An 18,321-nucleotide genomic window follows, 5' to 3' on the forward strand; every position below is an offset into this window, starting at 1 on the left:
CTGATCACAGTGGCAACCACACGGTGTGGTTTCAGAGTAGCAGCCGTGTTAGCCTGTAGCCGCGAAAAGAACAGGAGTTGTGTGGTTTGCCAGCTCTCGCTGGGGGCTGGGGGGCAGCGCAGATTTGCACCGATTCCTACCCACGAGGCTTGCCCGCTTTGGGCCGTCCCGGAGCGAAAGGCCCAATGTTCTGGGCGGGGGAAGCGGGGATGTGTGTTGCTGCCGTGCGCTGAGGGTGACTGCTCTCATGAGGAGCGCCCTGATCCGGGGAACTCGAGACCCTCGCCCCTGCTGGCTTCAGCGTACCTGCCGACTCGCCTCAAAGCTTTTCCGAGACAGGTTTGCAACGAACTGAAACTCAATCGCCTTCCTTTCCTGGCCGAGGGACGCACTAAACTTCCCTCCTCCAGCCAGCCGGGCTGTGCGCGGCGGCGAAGAGCTCCCTTTGCATTTCTTCTCTTGGGATGGCCAGGCAATTGCTTAGGCATTTGCTCCATCCCAATGACCAGTTTCCGAAAGGCGACAACCATAACCGCACAAACCCCTGGAAGATCCCAAGGTAGTTTTCGATAGCTGGGCTCCACAGAGCTTTTCCCGTGCAAATCGGCCAAGCACACAAACTACGCACACGGTTTCCTACCAATAAAACTTGGGAGTGTCGCTTTGACAAGTTTTGGGGACTTATCAACCAATCCTCTGTCTATAAATCAAGACAAACAAATTGCAAATGTCTTTGCCACAGAAAGGCGGGGGGGGGGGGGGGGGGGGAATTAGTAGCTCCATAGCTGGTATGGCCAAAAGAGACAGATATTTGCACTGGGTTGTTTTCACTGGGAAATTGACATGTCTCTACAACTATAAGGCGATCTTAACCGAGTCCGGCTTGTTTACAATCTGTAGTTCTCTTTTGTTCTTTGAGTAGGAATACAAACACGTGTTTGTTTGTTTTTTCCTCTGGCCTTTCCTCTTTCAAGGGATCATTACCAGGTATCTGTGAAACAGCACATTAATCTCTAGGAGGTGCCCCCACCCCGTCGAGAATACGAAATGTTGGTTTAAAAAAATCAATCTTAAAAGTGATAACGCGGATTCTATTCAGGTGGATTCAAATCTGATCTACCCTTCAGTCGAATTTGTGTACGCTGTAAGAATTATTTTTTAAAATGATCTAAGGGTGAATAATGATCACATTCTGCGAAACGTCTTCAACAGATTTAGACCGAGAAAAAAGTACTTAAACTCGACAGAAAAAAAAATCGGATTGCCCTTTTCTTTTCTTTTAAATATTATTTCATTCAAGGGCCCGATCCTCTCTTGTTGAATCCATTGAATCTCTCTACACACTTCAGAGAGAAGCGACTAGCAGTGATGATCCATAAGCAGAACTGTATTTTCCTTGGGAAGAAATGTTGTTAACTTTGTATTATCCCTCTTTCTTCCAGACACCCTCTCCTCACCCCCACTAACTCCTATGGAAACCCAATGTTGTGTTTTCTTGTAGCGCTTGTTTATTTTGACAACAGCAAATGAAGACATATGTAACTGAACGATCCAGGCTGGTTTAAAGCCCCAGGGAAGAAGGAAAATGTTGATTCCCCTTAATAACTCCAGAAGCGTTGCATTTTGTGTGTCAGGAAACCATGCGTCTACATCTAAAATGAGAGTCTTTGTGCCGGTCCCCTGTCGCGAAGTTTAGTTTGTCTCGAAGTCTCTCCCCCCGGGACTGAGCACGGACCATCTTGTTCCCTGGGTGTGGGTGTGATCCGCATTGGCCCGCCAACCTTGCCCATTGTTCTAGGCTGCGGCGAGGGACCTCCGCTTGTTTCAGAAAGTTCCTCCGGCGGAGTTTCCAGGGGCTGCCGATCCGCCCGCCGCCCGGCTGGAAGGGAAAAGGGCCATTTGAAGGCTGCATGTTGCCACTTTCAAACGGATCGCTGGGGAAACCTGTGTCCCTTGGCCATCCCGGTCACGCGTGTAATTACTGCCGCGGGACAGCCCAGCTGCTGCCCCAGGCAGTGAGCAACAAAGCAGCTCTTCCCCCCGGGTAGCACCATTTTCTACACGGGGAAAGATCCCAAGTCATTCTGCAGGCTAGCCACAGAGTGAGGTGGGCAGATAACCCCCGCTATTACCCCCAAACACGCTGCCTCTTTCTCTCTGTAAACTTCAGCTCACTTGCACTGCAGTCCTGAAGGGCCTTTAACGATTATCCCGCTATTAGGGAAAGACAAAAATAATGAGACAGCCCGCTCTGATAAATACAGCAGCTCTCTGCTCTATGGCTGGGGGCATCCTGCTTTGCCATGAACCAACACAACCTAAAACAGACCGACCTGGCATCCCGCAGGAAAAGAAAATGAAATCGTTAAGTGTGGGGCGAAAGCAAGAGGGTTTATCTATTTTGCAAATCGAGGTAGGGAGGTCTTGTTGGTTTTGCAGAAAGAAAGAAAGAAAGAAAGAAAGAAAGAAAGAGTAACATGGCATGACAATATTTTTCGTTCTAAATCTTAGGAGCATTTGTCCATGGAATATGCATTCTTCTGCCCTCAATATAAATATAAAAAGCACAATTGTATCGAATTTATCAGCGAATTTCCCCCTTTCCTTCCTGCATCTAAAGCGCGTTACTTCATTAAGAAACAAAACACCCCCCACTAAGTACTAAGGTCATTAGCTACCCGTTTGTCTCTCTCCCTGGCTTCGTCTGCCTGCTGACTGCGGTTATTACAGTTAAAAGTCTCTGTCTCTAAAGAACACTTTAAAGTTCGCCTCCCCCCTGTAAGCAACCGCACCAGGCTAGGGCAAAAGTGGGGGAGACAGAAAGAAAAACGAAATGTTTCCAGGGAAGGTAGAGCGGCTCCGACAGCGAAGCCCCCAAATGGAAACTCCGGGCAGCGATTCGCCAGGAGGAGAAACCAATGGCCTCCCGTGGGGTAGGTCTGAGGTCTTGTGCTGTAACTTGCCAGCCCTGCACCGGGGAGCCAGGCTGGTGCAGAAGGAAGTCTCCATGGCTGGGAGCAGCGCAGTATAGTATGGGAGTGGGCGGGAGGGAGCCCTATATATTGCTGGAGAGAGAGATAGCTATATGGCTGATTGCAGGGCTATATACAGTACTTTTGGGACAGGGGATCTACCTATATCACCATTATATATTGCCGGGGAGCAGTGCCATATACTTCTGGGGGTCTGGGAGCTGCGCAGATTGCCGGGTAGCAGTGCCATGCGCTTTTGGGAGTGGGGCCCCCTATCCATATTGCTGGTGGCAGGGCTCTCTCTATGCACAGCTGGAGGGTGGGCGCTGGAAGTAGCACTGTCCGCTCCTAGGCGTCTCCTTTCCTCTTCATCCACTAACCGGGTCCCTTCAGCCAACTAAATTCATCACGGGGTTGACGACCTTCCCCGGACGATCCCTGCCTTCCGGAGCCAGTATCCCTCCCCGCCCCCCCTCCACAACCCCCTTGTGTGCGCGCGCTCGCCACATCTGGCTGCGTCTCGCTGCACATCTGGGCGGGTAACGGGGCTGTCTCCAGCGCGCAGCCCAGGCTCCCCGGCTGCGTGGCTGAGCGCGGAGGAGGAATGAGTTCGGGGCAGGAGGTTGCTGATCCACCCTCCCCGTCGCCTTCCTTCCATCCCCCCCCCCCCCCACGCCCCCAAAGAGCCTTGACTCCACAGCCGCCCCTGCCCCTTGAACGGCTCATTAGCCAATTAGAATCGCTAATCACCTCCAGCAGCCCCCAGCGCCCCGCCCCGCCGGAGCAGCCTGCATTCCCGTTGGCTGCCTTCCTATCAACAAATGGGGCTAATTATCATAGGGAACCCGGCTCTTATAGGCCACCGGGGCTGCCTATCACGGGCGACCGCTTCCCACCCCTCCTCGCCGGGCTGAGGGGCTGCCCGCTGGAGGCCGGCGCTCGGGCAGTCCGGGGGAGGCTCTGCCAGGGGCCGGTCGCAGGCAGGCTCCCGGGGAGCAGCCGCGGGGCGCTGGGGCAGAGGCGGCGATGCTGGGCGCGCGGCGCGGAGCCTGCTGAGTGACTTGCCCTGGGGCACTGGCCGTGCGCCCCGGGGAGCGCGGCATGGCACCCCGAGCCTCCCCGCGCTAGCCTCTCTCCGGGAGCGCTGCCCAGCGCGGCTCCTGAGCGGCTGGGCGGAGGGGCACCCCCGCGCGGCGCTGGGGCTCGACTGGCGGGGCCCGGGAGCAACCCCCGCGGCGGTGCCCGTGCGCTGAGCCATGCTGCCCGGCGCGCAGGCGGGCATATGGGACAGCGCCTGATCTGCTGCCTCGATGCGCCCAGCGCCCTGCAGCCGCCGCCGCCGCTCCTCCCGGTGAGACGGAAACTCCTGCTGCTCTGCATCATGCTCTTCCTCTGGCTCTACATGTTCTACTCCTGCGCCGGCTCCTGCGCCTCCGTGCCCGGCCTCGCGGGGAGGCCCGCTGCCGGGGCCGGGGAGGCTGCCGCCACCGCTGGAGCGCGCGGAGAGGGTCTCCAGGTGCTTTCCAAGCTGCTGCGCCGGGCGCCTTCCGGGGGAGCCCAGGGGCTGGCGGGTCCCGCCGCGGCTTCCCCCTCGGAGCTGCGGGAGGAGCAGAGCGCGGCCCCCGACCCCACCAGCCCCATCTCCAGCTTCTTCAACGGCTCCGGCACCAAGAAGCTGCCGCAGGCCATCATCATCGGGGTGAAGAAGGGCGGCACGCGGGCGCTGCTGGAGTTCCTGAGGGTGCACCCCGACATCCGGGCCGTGGGGGCCGAGCCCCACTTCTTCGACCGCAACTACGAGCGGGGCTTCGCCTGGTACAGGTACCCCCCTGCCCCCTCCCCTCCATGTGCCTCCTGATGCGTGTGCGTGATTGAAACTTAACTCCTGCGGGGTCACTTGGACCAAACCCATAAATCAACTTCCTCACCCTCCAGGCCATTTCTGCTTCATTTCCCCCTCCAGGGGAGGGGGGGGGGGTTCCACTTACACCTTTTATACAGATCCATAATTTATAGCCTCAGATCAGCAGCAGGAATCGCCCCCTCCCTCCTCCCCCACTCTGAACATACAAGAGATGCTGCTCCCGGAGGTTTCCCTAACTTCGCTTTTTGCGGCAGGAAAAGGTCTAAATGAGGTGCAGCTCCGGATTGGCTTTTGCCCTGGCCCACCTAGACCCACCCAGTGTGTATTTTTCCCTTTCTAATTTCTGCAGCAGGACAAGATTTCCTGTAAACTGCCCTCTGTGGAAATAGATGGGGAGCTCTACTTTATATATGTAAAAAATCGATATGTCCGCTGGGGATTCCCATTACCGCAGAGACTCCAGGGGGAAAAATGTAGAAAGTTTATTTTTCTTCTCTAGTTGGTTCCGCAGTGGTTGTACTGCTCCGCTATCGGAGGGGGCGGAGGGTGGGATTGTTTGTCTCTCAGCGCGATATAGAAATTGCAAAAAATAGTGGCTTCTCCCTCCAATTAAATTTGAATCCTGGAGAACCATTCAGCTACTTTCTACTATCCCCTCATAAGGCGGCGAGCTACACGAGGGGAATGCCCCAAAGGGGAAGCCCTTTGGTTAGATTCGTTCCTTGTTTCTGACAAATCGGCGAAGAAATCCGGGGGGCATCTGGTTTATGGAAGGATCGGGCGCCTAGATTCTGCTGCTATGTCCGGCAATAGCCATCTGGGCCACTGAGCCAGGATCGGCCCATAATTTGTAAGATTACCCCGAATGGTTAGGACTGGTGTTCTCGGTCAGGCTATTGGCTGACAAAAAGTCAGCCGCTGTGTCCCGGTTCTGTTTGCTGAATGCAGCTCAGCTGGTGATTAAAAAGCCCAGATAAGGCCGCTGGGAAAGTCCCCACAATTTAGAAGATGGAAACAGTTCTTCACTGTCGTGACCGATGGGGCAATGCAGGTGCCCCTTCCCATCGTGTACCATTTCACCAGGAGCTGCTTTTTCAGGGTCGGCATTTGCCAGTATCCGTATAAACGTGCCCTTGACTTTAATTCCTCGCATGTATTTTTGGCGCCCGTCGTTTGCTTTGGCCAGACGGGGTTTGATCGCTGCGAGGGAGGCAGCTTTAGCATGGAGCAGGGATGTAGTGATCTCTGTTGGGAAGAAAGGGACACTGCAGCATCTCTTCCAGCGCATCAGACCCTTCTCGGCTCCTTCTTTGCAAAAGGGAATCGATCCAGAACTCCGGTACCGTTCCGCAGGAACGCGAACCGAACGGAACCAATTTTCTTTGAGCGTTCGCAAGACCCGTTGTTTGGGTTTTATCGATAAAACAAAATACCCCCCCCCTTTTTTTTTTTGCCTTAAAATAAATTTTGATCATGAAAAGTTTAGAGGGGAAAATACTTCACATGCACGGGATCCTTTTTGTCCTTTTAAATGCCAGAAAAGTGTTAACTGTCAAATGTCTCTGGATTGAGACAGCTCAATCTCAGCTGCTCCAGTGTTATGAGTTTTGTGTTATAGTGAGCCGGTGTTTAGAGGCTCTGGGGTGCAAACTCCAGTTTGCAGTAAATTATTAGTTTAAACTAGATTTGCCCCGCAGTGTTGGATAATCTGAGCCCGATTTGTTTGAGGGATTTGGAAAGAGAGAATCCCATCGATAGAATTCCTGAAACATTGCTACCACTTCGTGTCTCTCTTTTTTTGCACCGCGTTCCCTTTAACTTCTGCGGTCCAACATGTCTGGGCTCGGCCGAGCTGAACAGCAATGGAAGAGTAACAGTCTCGTATTAACGCTTTGTTCTTCTTTCTCCCCGCTTGCCTTGTGGTGCCCAAACACAGGTTTGCTTTGGCTGTCTGTCTTACCAGCGTGATGTCTCTTGCTTGTTTGAATTTTGTTTAAAACTGTGTTGGCAGCAGGGTTGTAAAAAGTTCTGTCTTCAGAACAAATACGGGCTGCAAAAAATAAAATCCCCAAAAGAACAAAATTGTGTGTGTAAGGGAGAGACTGTGGAGAGAAAATGCAGCTCCGGGGAGACTGAAGTGATTTGATTGTCTTTTTTTTTTTTTTTCCTTCCCTAATTATTTCTTTATTCTGAAGAGTTACAAAAGTCTAGAAGTTTGCTGGATGATGAAAGGCAGCTAGTGCACCATGTCCCAGGCTGCGAGCTGCCTTGCTTTACCCTGTAGCTGTATTACAGGGGTGTTGGGGCAGGGGGACAGAACAGCAAAACCCTGTAAACTCAAGGCGCTGGTGAGGACTGAGCGGCAGGTGACGGATCTGTACAGAAAATCCAGGGGAGAAAAGTTAGCCCAACTTCAGGGGGAAGGGGCAGGCTGTTCACCTGCAGCCTTCATCTGCCTGGGTCCCTTTTCGCTAAGCTGTGAGCACAGTTCCTGCAAGCCCAGTTTGTGGCGCTTTTTGACAAATGGAAAGTGAATAACTTCCACTAAATCCTAGTATCGGCGGTAGCCGTGTTAGTCTGTATCCACAAAAACAACAAGGAGTTCGGTGGCACCTTAAAGACTAACAGATTTATTTGAGCATAAGCTCTCCTGGGTAAAAACCCCACTTCTTCCGATGCATCTGAAGTGGGGTTTTCACCCAGGAGAGCTTATGCTCAAATAAATCTGGTCAGCCTTTAAGGTAACACTAAATCCTAGGAGACAACGGCATCTGACGAATTGAGAACTAGACCCGACTTCAAGTTGATGGGAGGGGATCAATAAATAGCTATAGATTAAAATGCATATAATAAAGCATGAGTGTGCAAGCCTAATTAGTAGATCTATATCGTGTGTCTATAGACAGTGACACAATCATGTCATTAAATATATACACCTACGATTTTTATATATAAAGTAGCCTGGGTGCATTTTAAACAAAATCAGTTGTCTAATTCTACAATAGTCAGATTTGATTGTCTTGCAGTAAATAATGTAAAGCATGAACGTCACACTTATTGTATACTTGACTGCTTTGTAGCTGTAGGTTGACTTTTTTTTCCTTCAAGAAAGATGATTATTTTAAATCTGGTTAGTTTTTGAAAACATATTCAGGCATATAATGTTCTAACTCCAGAACAGACTCTATTAAATAAAGGAATGTTTCCATTTGAATTGGAGTAATTAATTTAATCCCCAAAGAAAGGTGAAGGTATAATCTGTGTCAGCTGGAAAACATTTGGTGGGAAAGGGGAAAAAAATGAACTGTAAACCAAGTGAAAAATCCAGTAGCACCCACAGTGTTCGTTAGGGATGTTAGTTACAAAACCCTGTTAGTACTGTGTATTTAATTCTTTGCTGATTTTTAAAGTGAATGGGTACTTGTTGATTTCAGAGGTGGTGGAGTCCAGCAAAAGAAAATACTTTATTTTGTTGCAATAAAACAGAAACCAAACTAGCTATTACTCTTCGGTTCAATCTTTCCCTCTTTCGTTCAGGGACATGGTACAGAAGTCAGATCTATTTTAACTGAGTCCTGAAACTCATAAGCAGACGCTGAAGTTAATGGGAGTTCTGTGTTAAGACTATATGGGATCTGGCCCATTCAAAGTCTGTTAGTCACTTCAGGTATGTGTTTAGGACTCTTTCTTGGGGGGGGGGGGGGCGGGGGCGGGTGGTAAAGGTGGAATCCCTTTTTTTTTCAAGATCTTCCAACAACAAAATTCAAAGCACCAATGTGTCAAGTTTTTTTGTTTTTTTTTTATTTAGCAGTTCAGAAACAGGCTCATTAGCAGAGCCTCAGAGGAGGCTGGTAATCTTAGCACTATTTTTGCTTTCAAGGAAGATTCATTAAGGGAGTCAAAACAGGTTTGGGGTTTTTTGTTTTTTTTAATATTCTCCCCAAACTAAACACAAAATTAATGAGCAAAACTGTCAGGGTGACAAGAAACATTAACCTCTACGCTAATCTCTGCTGAAAGAGCAGCATTAGGATCCTACTGCAACCAGGGCAAGATGATTGCCTGGAAAAATGTAAACACCTATCTATAAAAATGGTGGGTTCTCTCCCACCCCTGTGCTCTGTCCTGCACCTTCATTTCTCTGCTTCTCCTGCAATCTGCTCTGGGTGTAAGGTCTGATCAGTGATCTAAACCTATCAACCGAATTAATCCAAAACTTTACTCAAACTTGGGAGTTAACATTTATTTTAATTTGATTTAAATTTCAGTGTCAGTATTTGAACTGTAAACTCTAAACTAGGGTCTATTTCCCCCCTCCAGCCCCCCCATAGGATTAAAAAATAGATGAAAAGATTGTTTGTCTTTCTATAACTCTTCATTATTAATGCACTCCTGAATCCCCATCTTGCTTGAAAGCAGTGGTAATTTAAATTATTGCAGGGATTATAAAAAATAATATAACAACCTAGCCCATAAATAAGGATGACTTGTATTTATACATCACACAAACAGTGGTGGTGCTCTGCTCATAACATTATTAAAATGGGAGGGAATGGAAGAGGCATTTGTTACCCTAGATCAAGGTTTAGACTATATATACCATATGGCCCATGTTGTCTGTTTGGGATAGTCAAAAAGAACTTATTGCCTGACTTGTATAAGGTAGACTTGAGGGGCTGTTATGCTGCAGAGTGTCTCTTCGGCACAAACTGCACTGCTCACAACCGGTTAAGTAGGTAATGATTTTATAGGTTGATAATCCCAAGAGCTACAGTGGCAAAGCAGAGGAGGACATTTGCATTAAGCATCAGAATTTAATAGTAGTTCCACTTGGCATAACAAGGCACCATTAACCTAAACAAAAGACATTTGTGGGTGATGAAGCTCATTAAAGATGTTGATTGGGTGATGGTTTTTTTTTCTTCCCATCCCTCCCCCCTTCTGTTTGCTGTGATTCAGGACGGCTGTGAGAAAAGAAACAAAACAGTCATCTGCCCCCATAATCAAGTTTGCTTTAGACTAGGACTGGAGTGCTTCAGATTTTACTTATTCACTCTCATACTGTCCCGGATCACTTCCTCAGAGTTTACATGCTTTTGAAGATGAGGTGGAAATACTAATTAAAAGCTCTGGTTTTTAATGATTCTTTCTTTCCCCTGTCCACCTTCCCCCCCCCCCCCAAATCAGTATACAACATGTTTGCAACTTAATAGTTCTTTAAACTCCGATGCCAAAAAGTGTTTGAACACTAGATATTTTGTCTAATAGCAAATTTAATAAGGGAAAATATTTATTTAGTTATCTATCGTGCAAATAATTTTAGCTTGTTTTCCTCTACTGAGGTTAACAAGCTAAAATTCTATCCACAGGCCAATTATAAACTGAGGTTTTAATAGTAAACTTAAAACTGAACTATTTTATACAAAACCATAAATACTGTTCAGTTTGTGAACACTACTTTTTTTCCCCTCCACTTAACTTTCAAGATTTCGTGTGTTGCTTAGACGTATTTAGGATTAAATTCTCTTCTGCTAGTGAAACAAGACCACATAGCATGAAAATGTTAGCAGAACCAGATCTTTCTTTTGACCATACGAAAAATATAGTGGTATCACTCCAGGCTGTGCTGTGTGCCCTGTGACTGGAACTTCTTTGTTGTTGTGTGGTGGTGGTGGTTAGATCTGTACGAATTAGGAGAGAATTAATTTTGTAACTTTTTGCATTAGTAGTTCATACTAGGATAGTGTATCTCTCTCTCACACACAGGATCAGTTTCACCACTGATAAATTGCTCAGATTAGTCATTTTGGGAAGCAGAATGAAGATAATTAATTCATTAAACTGGAGTTGCACTAATGGGGCTAAAACTGGTTAGATACCAGGTTCAGTGTTATGTGGGTGGCGTTTCAGAGCAATAGTAAATTTATGAACTCCTTATCTTCAATGGCAGTGGGGTTGGAATTGCATGGTTGGGGGTAGGAGCTATTCAATTCTAAAATCTACAGTTCTAGGGCCTGATCCCGAAAAAACACAAATAGTTTACCCACATGCAGTCAATGGGACTACTCATAGGGTTTAAAGGATTGGGGGCTTGGAGAGCAGTAATCTAGGCTTTATAAAAACCATAGTTCTGCAAGCACCTGCTTAACTTTGCACATGTGAGTAGTCTCTTTTGGAGCCAATGGAACTACTGTTGCATAGCATTAAGCATGTGCATAAGCAGCCTGTAGGAGCATGGTGAAGATTGGTATGAATATTTCAAATTGTCAAATTAACAAAATACTGACATTTAAAGAAACACACACTTTTTTTTCAGTGTAAAGGAATACTAAAAATAGAACCCTAAATGGAGTTAAATTTGAAACCCTGTGAGTTTAGGTAGCAGCTGTGAAGATTTCAAGCTCTCCAAATTTTAATTTTAATGCATTTTGAGGGAGAGACGACTCCCGCCCTCCAACTTCTGTTAGCAAAACATAAAATAAGGTCACAGTGTGTGCTGCATTGGTTACTGAGAGGAGTAAATACAGTCTAGCTAAACGGAAGTCTCTTTGAAATCGCTTACTACCAATTCTGGGACTTCAACAGTGTACTGCCAACCCTACAGCAGTTAAGGTAAAATAAAAAAGCTAACCGCATTTATAATGCGGTATTCTGAAATGAGAACCTGCATGTTACAAGGGAGAAGAGCTGTCAAGATTTATTAGCAAAAATGGTGTTGAAGGTGTTGAACTCTGTTTTTAATTAGGCATCTAAATTAGACCATAAAATGGTTGATTAATCTTTTACAAGTGAAGGGGGGAAAATAACTAAAAGTAATTTAATCATAAATGTTATCCCAGATGCAATGAGTTGGGAGACTGTCAATATTTAAAAGAAATATTTTTGCTTTACGTTTGGAAATGCCAGTATTCAATTTATTCACGTTCATTCTGAAGCGATTCATTGGAATAGAAATTCTTGTAATAGTTTGGGTTGGAGCTCTAGCCCGTTACCTTGTAAACACTTGTGTACTTTTGTAACTTTGCTTATGCAAGTGGACCCATTGATTTCAACAGCATGTGATGAAGCGTAAAACTTTGTCACCAAAATGGCTTGAGATTGGGAATTTGACAGTCCCTTTTTTTAAAGGGATTTAAGCTTCTAAATCACTAGGCACATTTGCAAATTATACCTGAAAGTTATTCATGTGCCTAAGCGTTTGCAGGATTGGGGCCTAAGTTTAGCACTTAAAAACGAATATTGCAATTGGAAAATGAACATTTCAATTGCCAAACAGCTTCACAGTTTATAAATGTCACAAACTAAAAATCTGACAGCACATCACTCTTTTTCATTAAAATAACTTTTTGCAAATTTCTAACTCTCTGATCCAAATAAGCTAAAGGAGTTTGACCATATGAATTAGAAATAAGATTCTGTCTCCAAACTCCCAGTGACTTAACTGAGCCTCAGCATGTTTCAAGGTCCTGCATATTTCCATAATCTCCTCATGTTTTAAATTTAAATTGATGTCAGACAGGATAAAGAGCTGTAGCTGAATAATAAAATTTCTTATTTTGTCATTCACATAACCAGAAAATATAAACTGCTATGAATTACTCACTGTTCAGTTATATGCATACTGCCCCTGATTCTGACTTTACGAACATTTCAAAACTATTCACAAGTATTTCCCACTGAAGTCAATGGGGCCTCTTGCATTCGTAAAGTTACTCATATGCATAAGTGTTTGCAGGATTGAGTCTTCGTTGCACAAATCGGACTGTCCAGTTTTAAAACTTTAGATCTTTTTTTGGTATATTTCACCCTAGCAATATGTTAATGGGGATATTTAACCCCGAGGTGGTGGTAGATCTTTGAGGAGTTGGTACTTAGTTTTAGTTGAGAGACAACTTTAAAAAAAATAACTTTTTTTTTAAAAAAAAAATGACTCCTGCAAGGCACAACTTCCAATAGAACTTGCTTATCTAGATAAGTTTCCTTTCTGGAATGGTATTTGTGACTAATAGTGTTCAATATATCATTTTTGTCTGAACTGTTACTTTATAAAGTATAAAGGATGTTGGCTTGTGAAGGAGAAGCAAAATGGTGGTTTTTATTTTTCTTCTGCTTAATTGTTTACAAGGTAAAGGGGTTGTTGAAGTGAAACAAAACATGATTTTTTTCTGCTGCAAAAATAAAGCAAAATCAGATAATGTTGTTCGGGAAATATAGTCCCTGAAGCAGCAAAGTGATAAGAGGGGAAAAATTGAATGGATTTTCAATAGCGAGATAGCTGGAGATCCAACGGAAACAAATTCTGTAAGCATGTTGCATTTTTTCTGGTAATTAATGCAGCATGTTAGCTGCTTCAAATGAGAGTATTTACCATGACAGAAAAGAAATAAGATCCAGCCATTACTGCAAACTAATTATAAGTAGTGTGTGGAATTTTTGATATTTAAGCTTCCTCTTTGCAATTGTCTCAGAAAATTGAAGTGTGCAGCATTAACAACCTTGTGCATTTGTGGTGGGGAGAGGCAAGGGAATAGCCTCTTGTGGACTGGTATATAATGCAATTGCTGTCTTACAGGACTGCCAGAAAAATCACTCCTCCTTGCAAGCCTAGAATATCAGTTCTATGATATTTTGAAACTATTTTCTCTGTATTTTTATTTGGGGCAGCAATAATGATACTCTTAAATAGTACTAAGAACTTAAGTCTGTCTCACAATAAGTATAACTGACCCTATATTGCTTGCTGGATTATTATATTTTTTTTAACAACTTTTCCATCTGCTGTAGGGCCGGTTTGCTGCAGTGCCAAGCACTTCCTGCAATGTGCTGAATATCCCCAGTTCCCCATTGAATGTTTATTTAGACTACCAGATTGTAGGCTTTGTCTGTGTGTGGAAAGTGCCCTCGTGCTGTAATCTAAATAATAGCACCATAATGTACAGTGCTCTGAACAAAACACTGATGGAATCCTTGCCTTGGAAAGCCAAATTTTAGGGTTTGATCCTCCTGCAAGTGCAGAGTCCCTAATCTCTGATTTTAGTGAGAGTTGTGGCTGCAGATTCAGGCTTGTGAGCATGTCTGGTTACATGTGGTTTATCTATTTCAAGCATGGTAATAACTGCATTTATGAAAATCTTCTTAGATTACTTGGCACTTAAGGAATCTCAAGGATCCAGGCCCCGTTGTGTTAGGTGCTGCTTCATGGTGACTCTGCAGAGACTTGGTGAGCTGTGAACTTCCTTACCATAGGAACGTCACAATTGCCATAATGAGCAAATTGTCCCATAGTGCCCCCTGGTATCTAGTCAGAGCTCTAGAAAGGGGGTAGGGGGATAATTAGTCTCAGAGTCAAGTGGTTCATTAATGATATGGGGTAAAACCCTGGCCAAATGAAGTTAACAGTGAACTTTCATTGACTTCACTGAGGCTGGGATTTTACCCATGATCGCTGCAGCACTATAAATACCTGCTTTACAGTGGTGACAAGTGTGTGGTTCCAACACCTCTTGCAGCAGATCTGTGCAAACTATTGATAAAGCAACAAGGATCCAATGCAGCCAGGTGCTGAGTGCCCTCCACTACCACTGACGGCATCTTCCAAGGGCACTCAAACCTTGCAAGATCTTGCTTTTAAGGATGCAAAGCGGTCTCTTACAATAAACTTCAGAGTGACCTGGACTGGACCTGGATTCCTTTGATTAAAAAAAACTTCATGCATATGAATCATAGCATCTGTACAAAGAAGGCAGGCTTCTCTACCAAATGTCGTTGAGTTGCACTTAACTGGAACGAAAGCTACAATTTATTTTTAAATAAGGCTTTTTCTTTGTTCTTCTGTTTTTGGATGGCTTCTCTTTAACATTTTTGATCCCTTTGGGATCTTTGCTCTTTTTCTTTCAAAAAGAGATCATGCTATTATTGAGCTTGCCTCGTACTGCCCACCCCCAAATCATTTGTCGACGGGGATTTTTTCCTACCCACTCATTAATATTTGCAGGCAAGAGTCCAATAGGATTTTAAATGGGGCTATCACTACTTCTGTGTCTTTTTAAAAAAAAAAAACAAAAAAATGCTCTCCAAGGCACTTATTGCCTCCAGTCAGATCCTGACAGACCCAAATGACATTGTCTTAGTGACTGTGTGGAGTTATGAAGAAAATGGCCCCAGAAAGGAGGGGTGGACTGCTATGATCAGTCAGCAAGGCCCTTGTGTTTCATGGGATCATTCCTTTAGATCTGAGGAGGGTTGAGTTGTTCAAACAGATGGCAAAGATTATTCGTGTTGCTGGGCTTTCAGTGCGCTACTCTGTTTCAAGCACATTGCCTGATATGACGCACGTGATGAGTTCTTCCCAGCACGACGCTGAGAGGAGCTACATTGTCTGCTGTGATCAGGTTTCATAGCCTCACCTGTTGAGTTGTTGAACTTTTTCAAAGTTGACCATGCTTTTGGGGGGGTGGGTATGAGGCTTATTTGGGTGGTGGATCTGCCTGGCTAATCTGATTAGTGCGATACTCTGTGGCATGTCATGGAACATTATGCTAGCGATTGGCATCAAAATAATTGGAAGAGAATCCCTGGTGCTTAGTATCTTTTATTAAAGTGGACAAGGTGAACTCTTTAACTTATGCAGCTGAATATCTTCAGCTGCTTTCTGGGAGGTAGAAGGCTTTGATTGTCATTTGAAAAATGTAGTGCCAAACTTTTTTATTTCTGGATGTGTTCTACTGCCAAACCGGTTCATTCTTTCCCGCCCTGCAAAGGGCTGAGTACAGTCATCGACAAAAAAACAAAATTGAGGATGTTGAGTACTTAGGAAGAGGCAGGCTTCAATTGTTTAATTGACTTAGGATGGAATAACTGCACAGACCTTGGGCTCCTTGTAGTAAGAACAAAGTATAGTCCTCTTTCAATGTGAACACTCCTCTCTTGTGTTGGTGTGAATACCAGTAATCGGTGGGTTGGGGGATAATTAATAGACCAGGTCTGCGTTGGACAGTGGACATATGGGCTCCAAAGGACAACAAATACCAGGTCACGTTATTTCAGCAGTTTAATGAGAAGGTCAGGAAGCGATCAGCTGCTACCTGTTTTCACCATGTGATGTTTGAGGAGTGACTGGAGTGATGCCTGTGTGATTGTATATTAAACTTTCAGTCACAATAATGTTACATTCAAAATAGTCCCAGAGATCTAAAGTGCAGAGAAGTTTACTTATCTGCTCTCATTCGTGCTCCCAACAATTTTTCACATCTCTTTACTTGTAATGATTTAATTTAAACTTGCAACCTCACTAAGAAACCAAATTGGGCTGTAATGTTACATGTAACACTTCACATTTTTTTTAAAAAAGCTTGCAAAGAATATCAAGACACTAGTGATAGCAAAATCTGCTTTTTTTGCCTCTCCTGCCCTCCCCCCCAGCCGGGTGTTCCAATCTAAATGGGATTTTTTTTTTTAACTTCACCTCCTAAGGTTCTGATCATGCAATTTGATTCACATGACTAGCAGCACTCCAATAGACTGCAATATTGGTCACTTGATAAACTAAATATTAAACACGAGGCAGAAGATTTGACTGGGGCACACTGCATAGGAGTAATGACTATCTTATGAAAATTCCTTTTATATTCATAGTACATGCATGACTTGATGCAGATCAGCTGTACAGAGCATGGTTGTTAGCCACAGCATAAATGGGGAGGGAAAAAATCTTTTATGCTGGGCAAAACATGTTTGTTTAAGCAGGTTCCCATCTCAATTTTTGTTGCAAGTGACCATATTTTATTGACTGTCAGGCACCCATTACCGTGACATGGAACATTAAAAACAAGCAACATATTAAAGTTGATCAGTCAAACAGTGCCCTCATCGATCCTTGTGCTACCACTAGAAGAATTTCCCCAGGCAAATGCCTGCCCCAAAATGATGTATTTTGCCACCTGCTCTGAAGTCAGTAAACTTGGGTTCTGATCCACCAGTGGAGGCAACAATGTCTAAACCAGAATCCTTCCCCCAAGAACACCCTGTCCCCAGGCCTCAAGGGTGGCTGTCTAGGGACAGTAAGGAAAAGCTGTAAGAGAAAACAAAATTCCTACAACCTTTGGTGCACAATGGTATCCTGGATTATCCGTAAATCAGCCTGAACTCTAGTCCAGTTCGAATAACTCATGTTGGGTACTGCACTTGGCCCAGATTCCTCAGCCACTTGCTGGTTTTACAAATTATTTCTTTTTAAATGTGCTCTTCACTCCTCTGCAACTGGTGGAAAAGACCGATGCTAAGAAGGGAAATGGACTAGAGTGAAACCGATCCTACCTAGTGCTGTCAAATGCTCAACGTAAACGCCAGTGGGGGGGGGGGGGGAGAGTGTAATTATTTCTTGAGTCTCTCAGGCCCAAGAATTTTGGGCCCTGATCCCTGCAAGCATATATGCACATGCTTGACTTTACACACAAGTAGCCCTGTTGGAGTCTGTGGGAGTAGTTACAAGGGTAACATTAAGCACAAGTATGCATATTTGCAGGATTGGGGGCTTAAATGTTTCTTGTAGTAATAACCGCAAAAGAAACTTCAGGCAAAAATGTGTGGTCTTTTGATGCGGTCCCTTTAACACCCTGTGTATCTCAAGGCATGGAATTCAGGATCTAATCTTGTGCCCATTCAAGTTTATTGAATGGGATCAGACTCTCTTTAATTAAAATAAACTTATTTCCAGCTGCCTTCAATTCTATTAAGAAAAAAAATCTGAAACTATTCTAATTTACTACTTAATGAACATTTTGACTGTAACAAAATGGTTATATACATCAAACCATGAGCCCAAAATAATCCCCCAAACCAGTCCAGTTAAAGGTCCATTTTTTTTCTCTGTAGGAAAAATGGTGGTAGGGGAAGAGACCCTCTATCAAGGGCCATCTCTTCACTTAGTGTTAACTGGCAGGTTGAAGTCAGTGGAGCTGTGCCAGTTTACATCAGCTGAGGATCAAGGTCCAGACTGTACTAAATTTCCCCCTTCTTCACCCCCCTAAATTTAATCTTCCATCCAAACTGACCAGTGGCTAACTTAGTATTGTGCTTAACTAAGTATAATGGGGCTCTTGCAAAGCAAGGGTCACCCTTGCCCAAGTAGTCCTCACAATGAAATCAGTGGGACTGTTTGTATAAGTAAGTCTTATGCTATTAAGGATGAGTCATAAAAGATCAGGGCTCTAATCTGGCTGGTCTACTAATGCAACACTTCAGCGTCACTGCGCGTTGGATTTCAAAAAGTATGTAAATGATTTTTAGGCGCACGATTCCCTTTGGAAAACTCCATTTTATTTGTTTAAATTGGCATGTTCTACCTCCTCTAGTGCGGATTCCTAGCTGGTCAGTACTCAATTTGCTTGTTCTATCAGTTAGGTGAGAATGGCATGTTTGTGAAGGTAGGGGAGAGGATGACTAAATTCTGATCATCCTTGCTGCTGGGCCTGATCCTGCACTGCT

The 18,321-nt window shown here is 44.8% G+C and overlaps 1 protein-coding gene across 1 annotated transcript in view; it reads left to right on the forward strand.

Annotated features, from left to right (window-relative positions):
• The first annotated feature begins 3,874 nt into the window (after nt 1-3,874).
• Nucleotides 3,875-18,321, forward strand: part of HS3ST3B1 (heparan sulfate-glucosamine 3-sulfotransferase 3B1) — a 47,300-nt gene continuing 32,853 nt past the window's right edge. Inside the window, exon 1 of the mRNA XM_048817584.2 lies at nt 3,875-4,793. Within this exon, the coding sequence (XP_048673541.2) occupies nt 4,255-4,793 (539 nt within the window). The 5' untranslated portion in view covers nt 3,875-4,254. The remainder of the gene's footprint in view (nt 4,794-18,321) is intronic.

The sequence above is a fragment of the Caretta caretta genome, chromosome 14 (genome assembly GCF_965140235.1).
Source record: "Caretta caretta isolate rCarCar2 chromosome 14, rCarCar1.hap1, whole genome shotgun sequence".
NCBI classification, from domain to species: Eukaryota; Metazoa; Chordata; order Testudines; family Cheloniidae; genus Caretta; species Caretta caretta.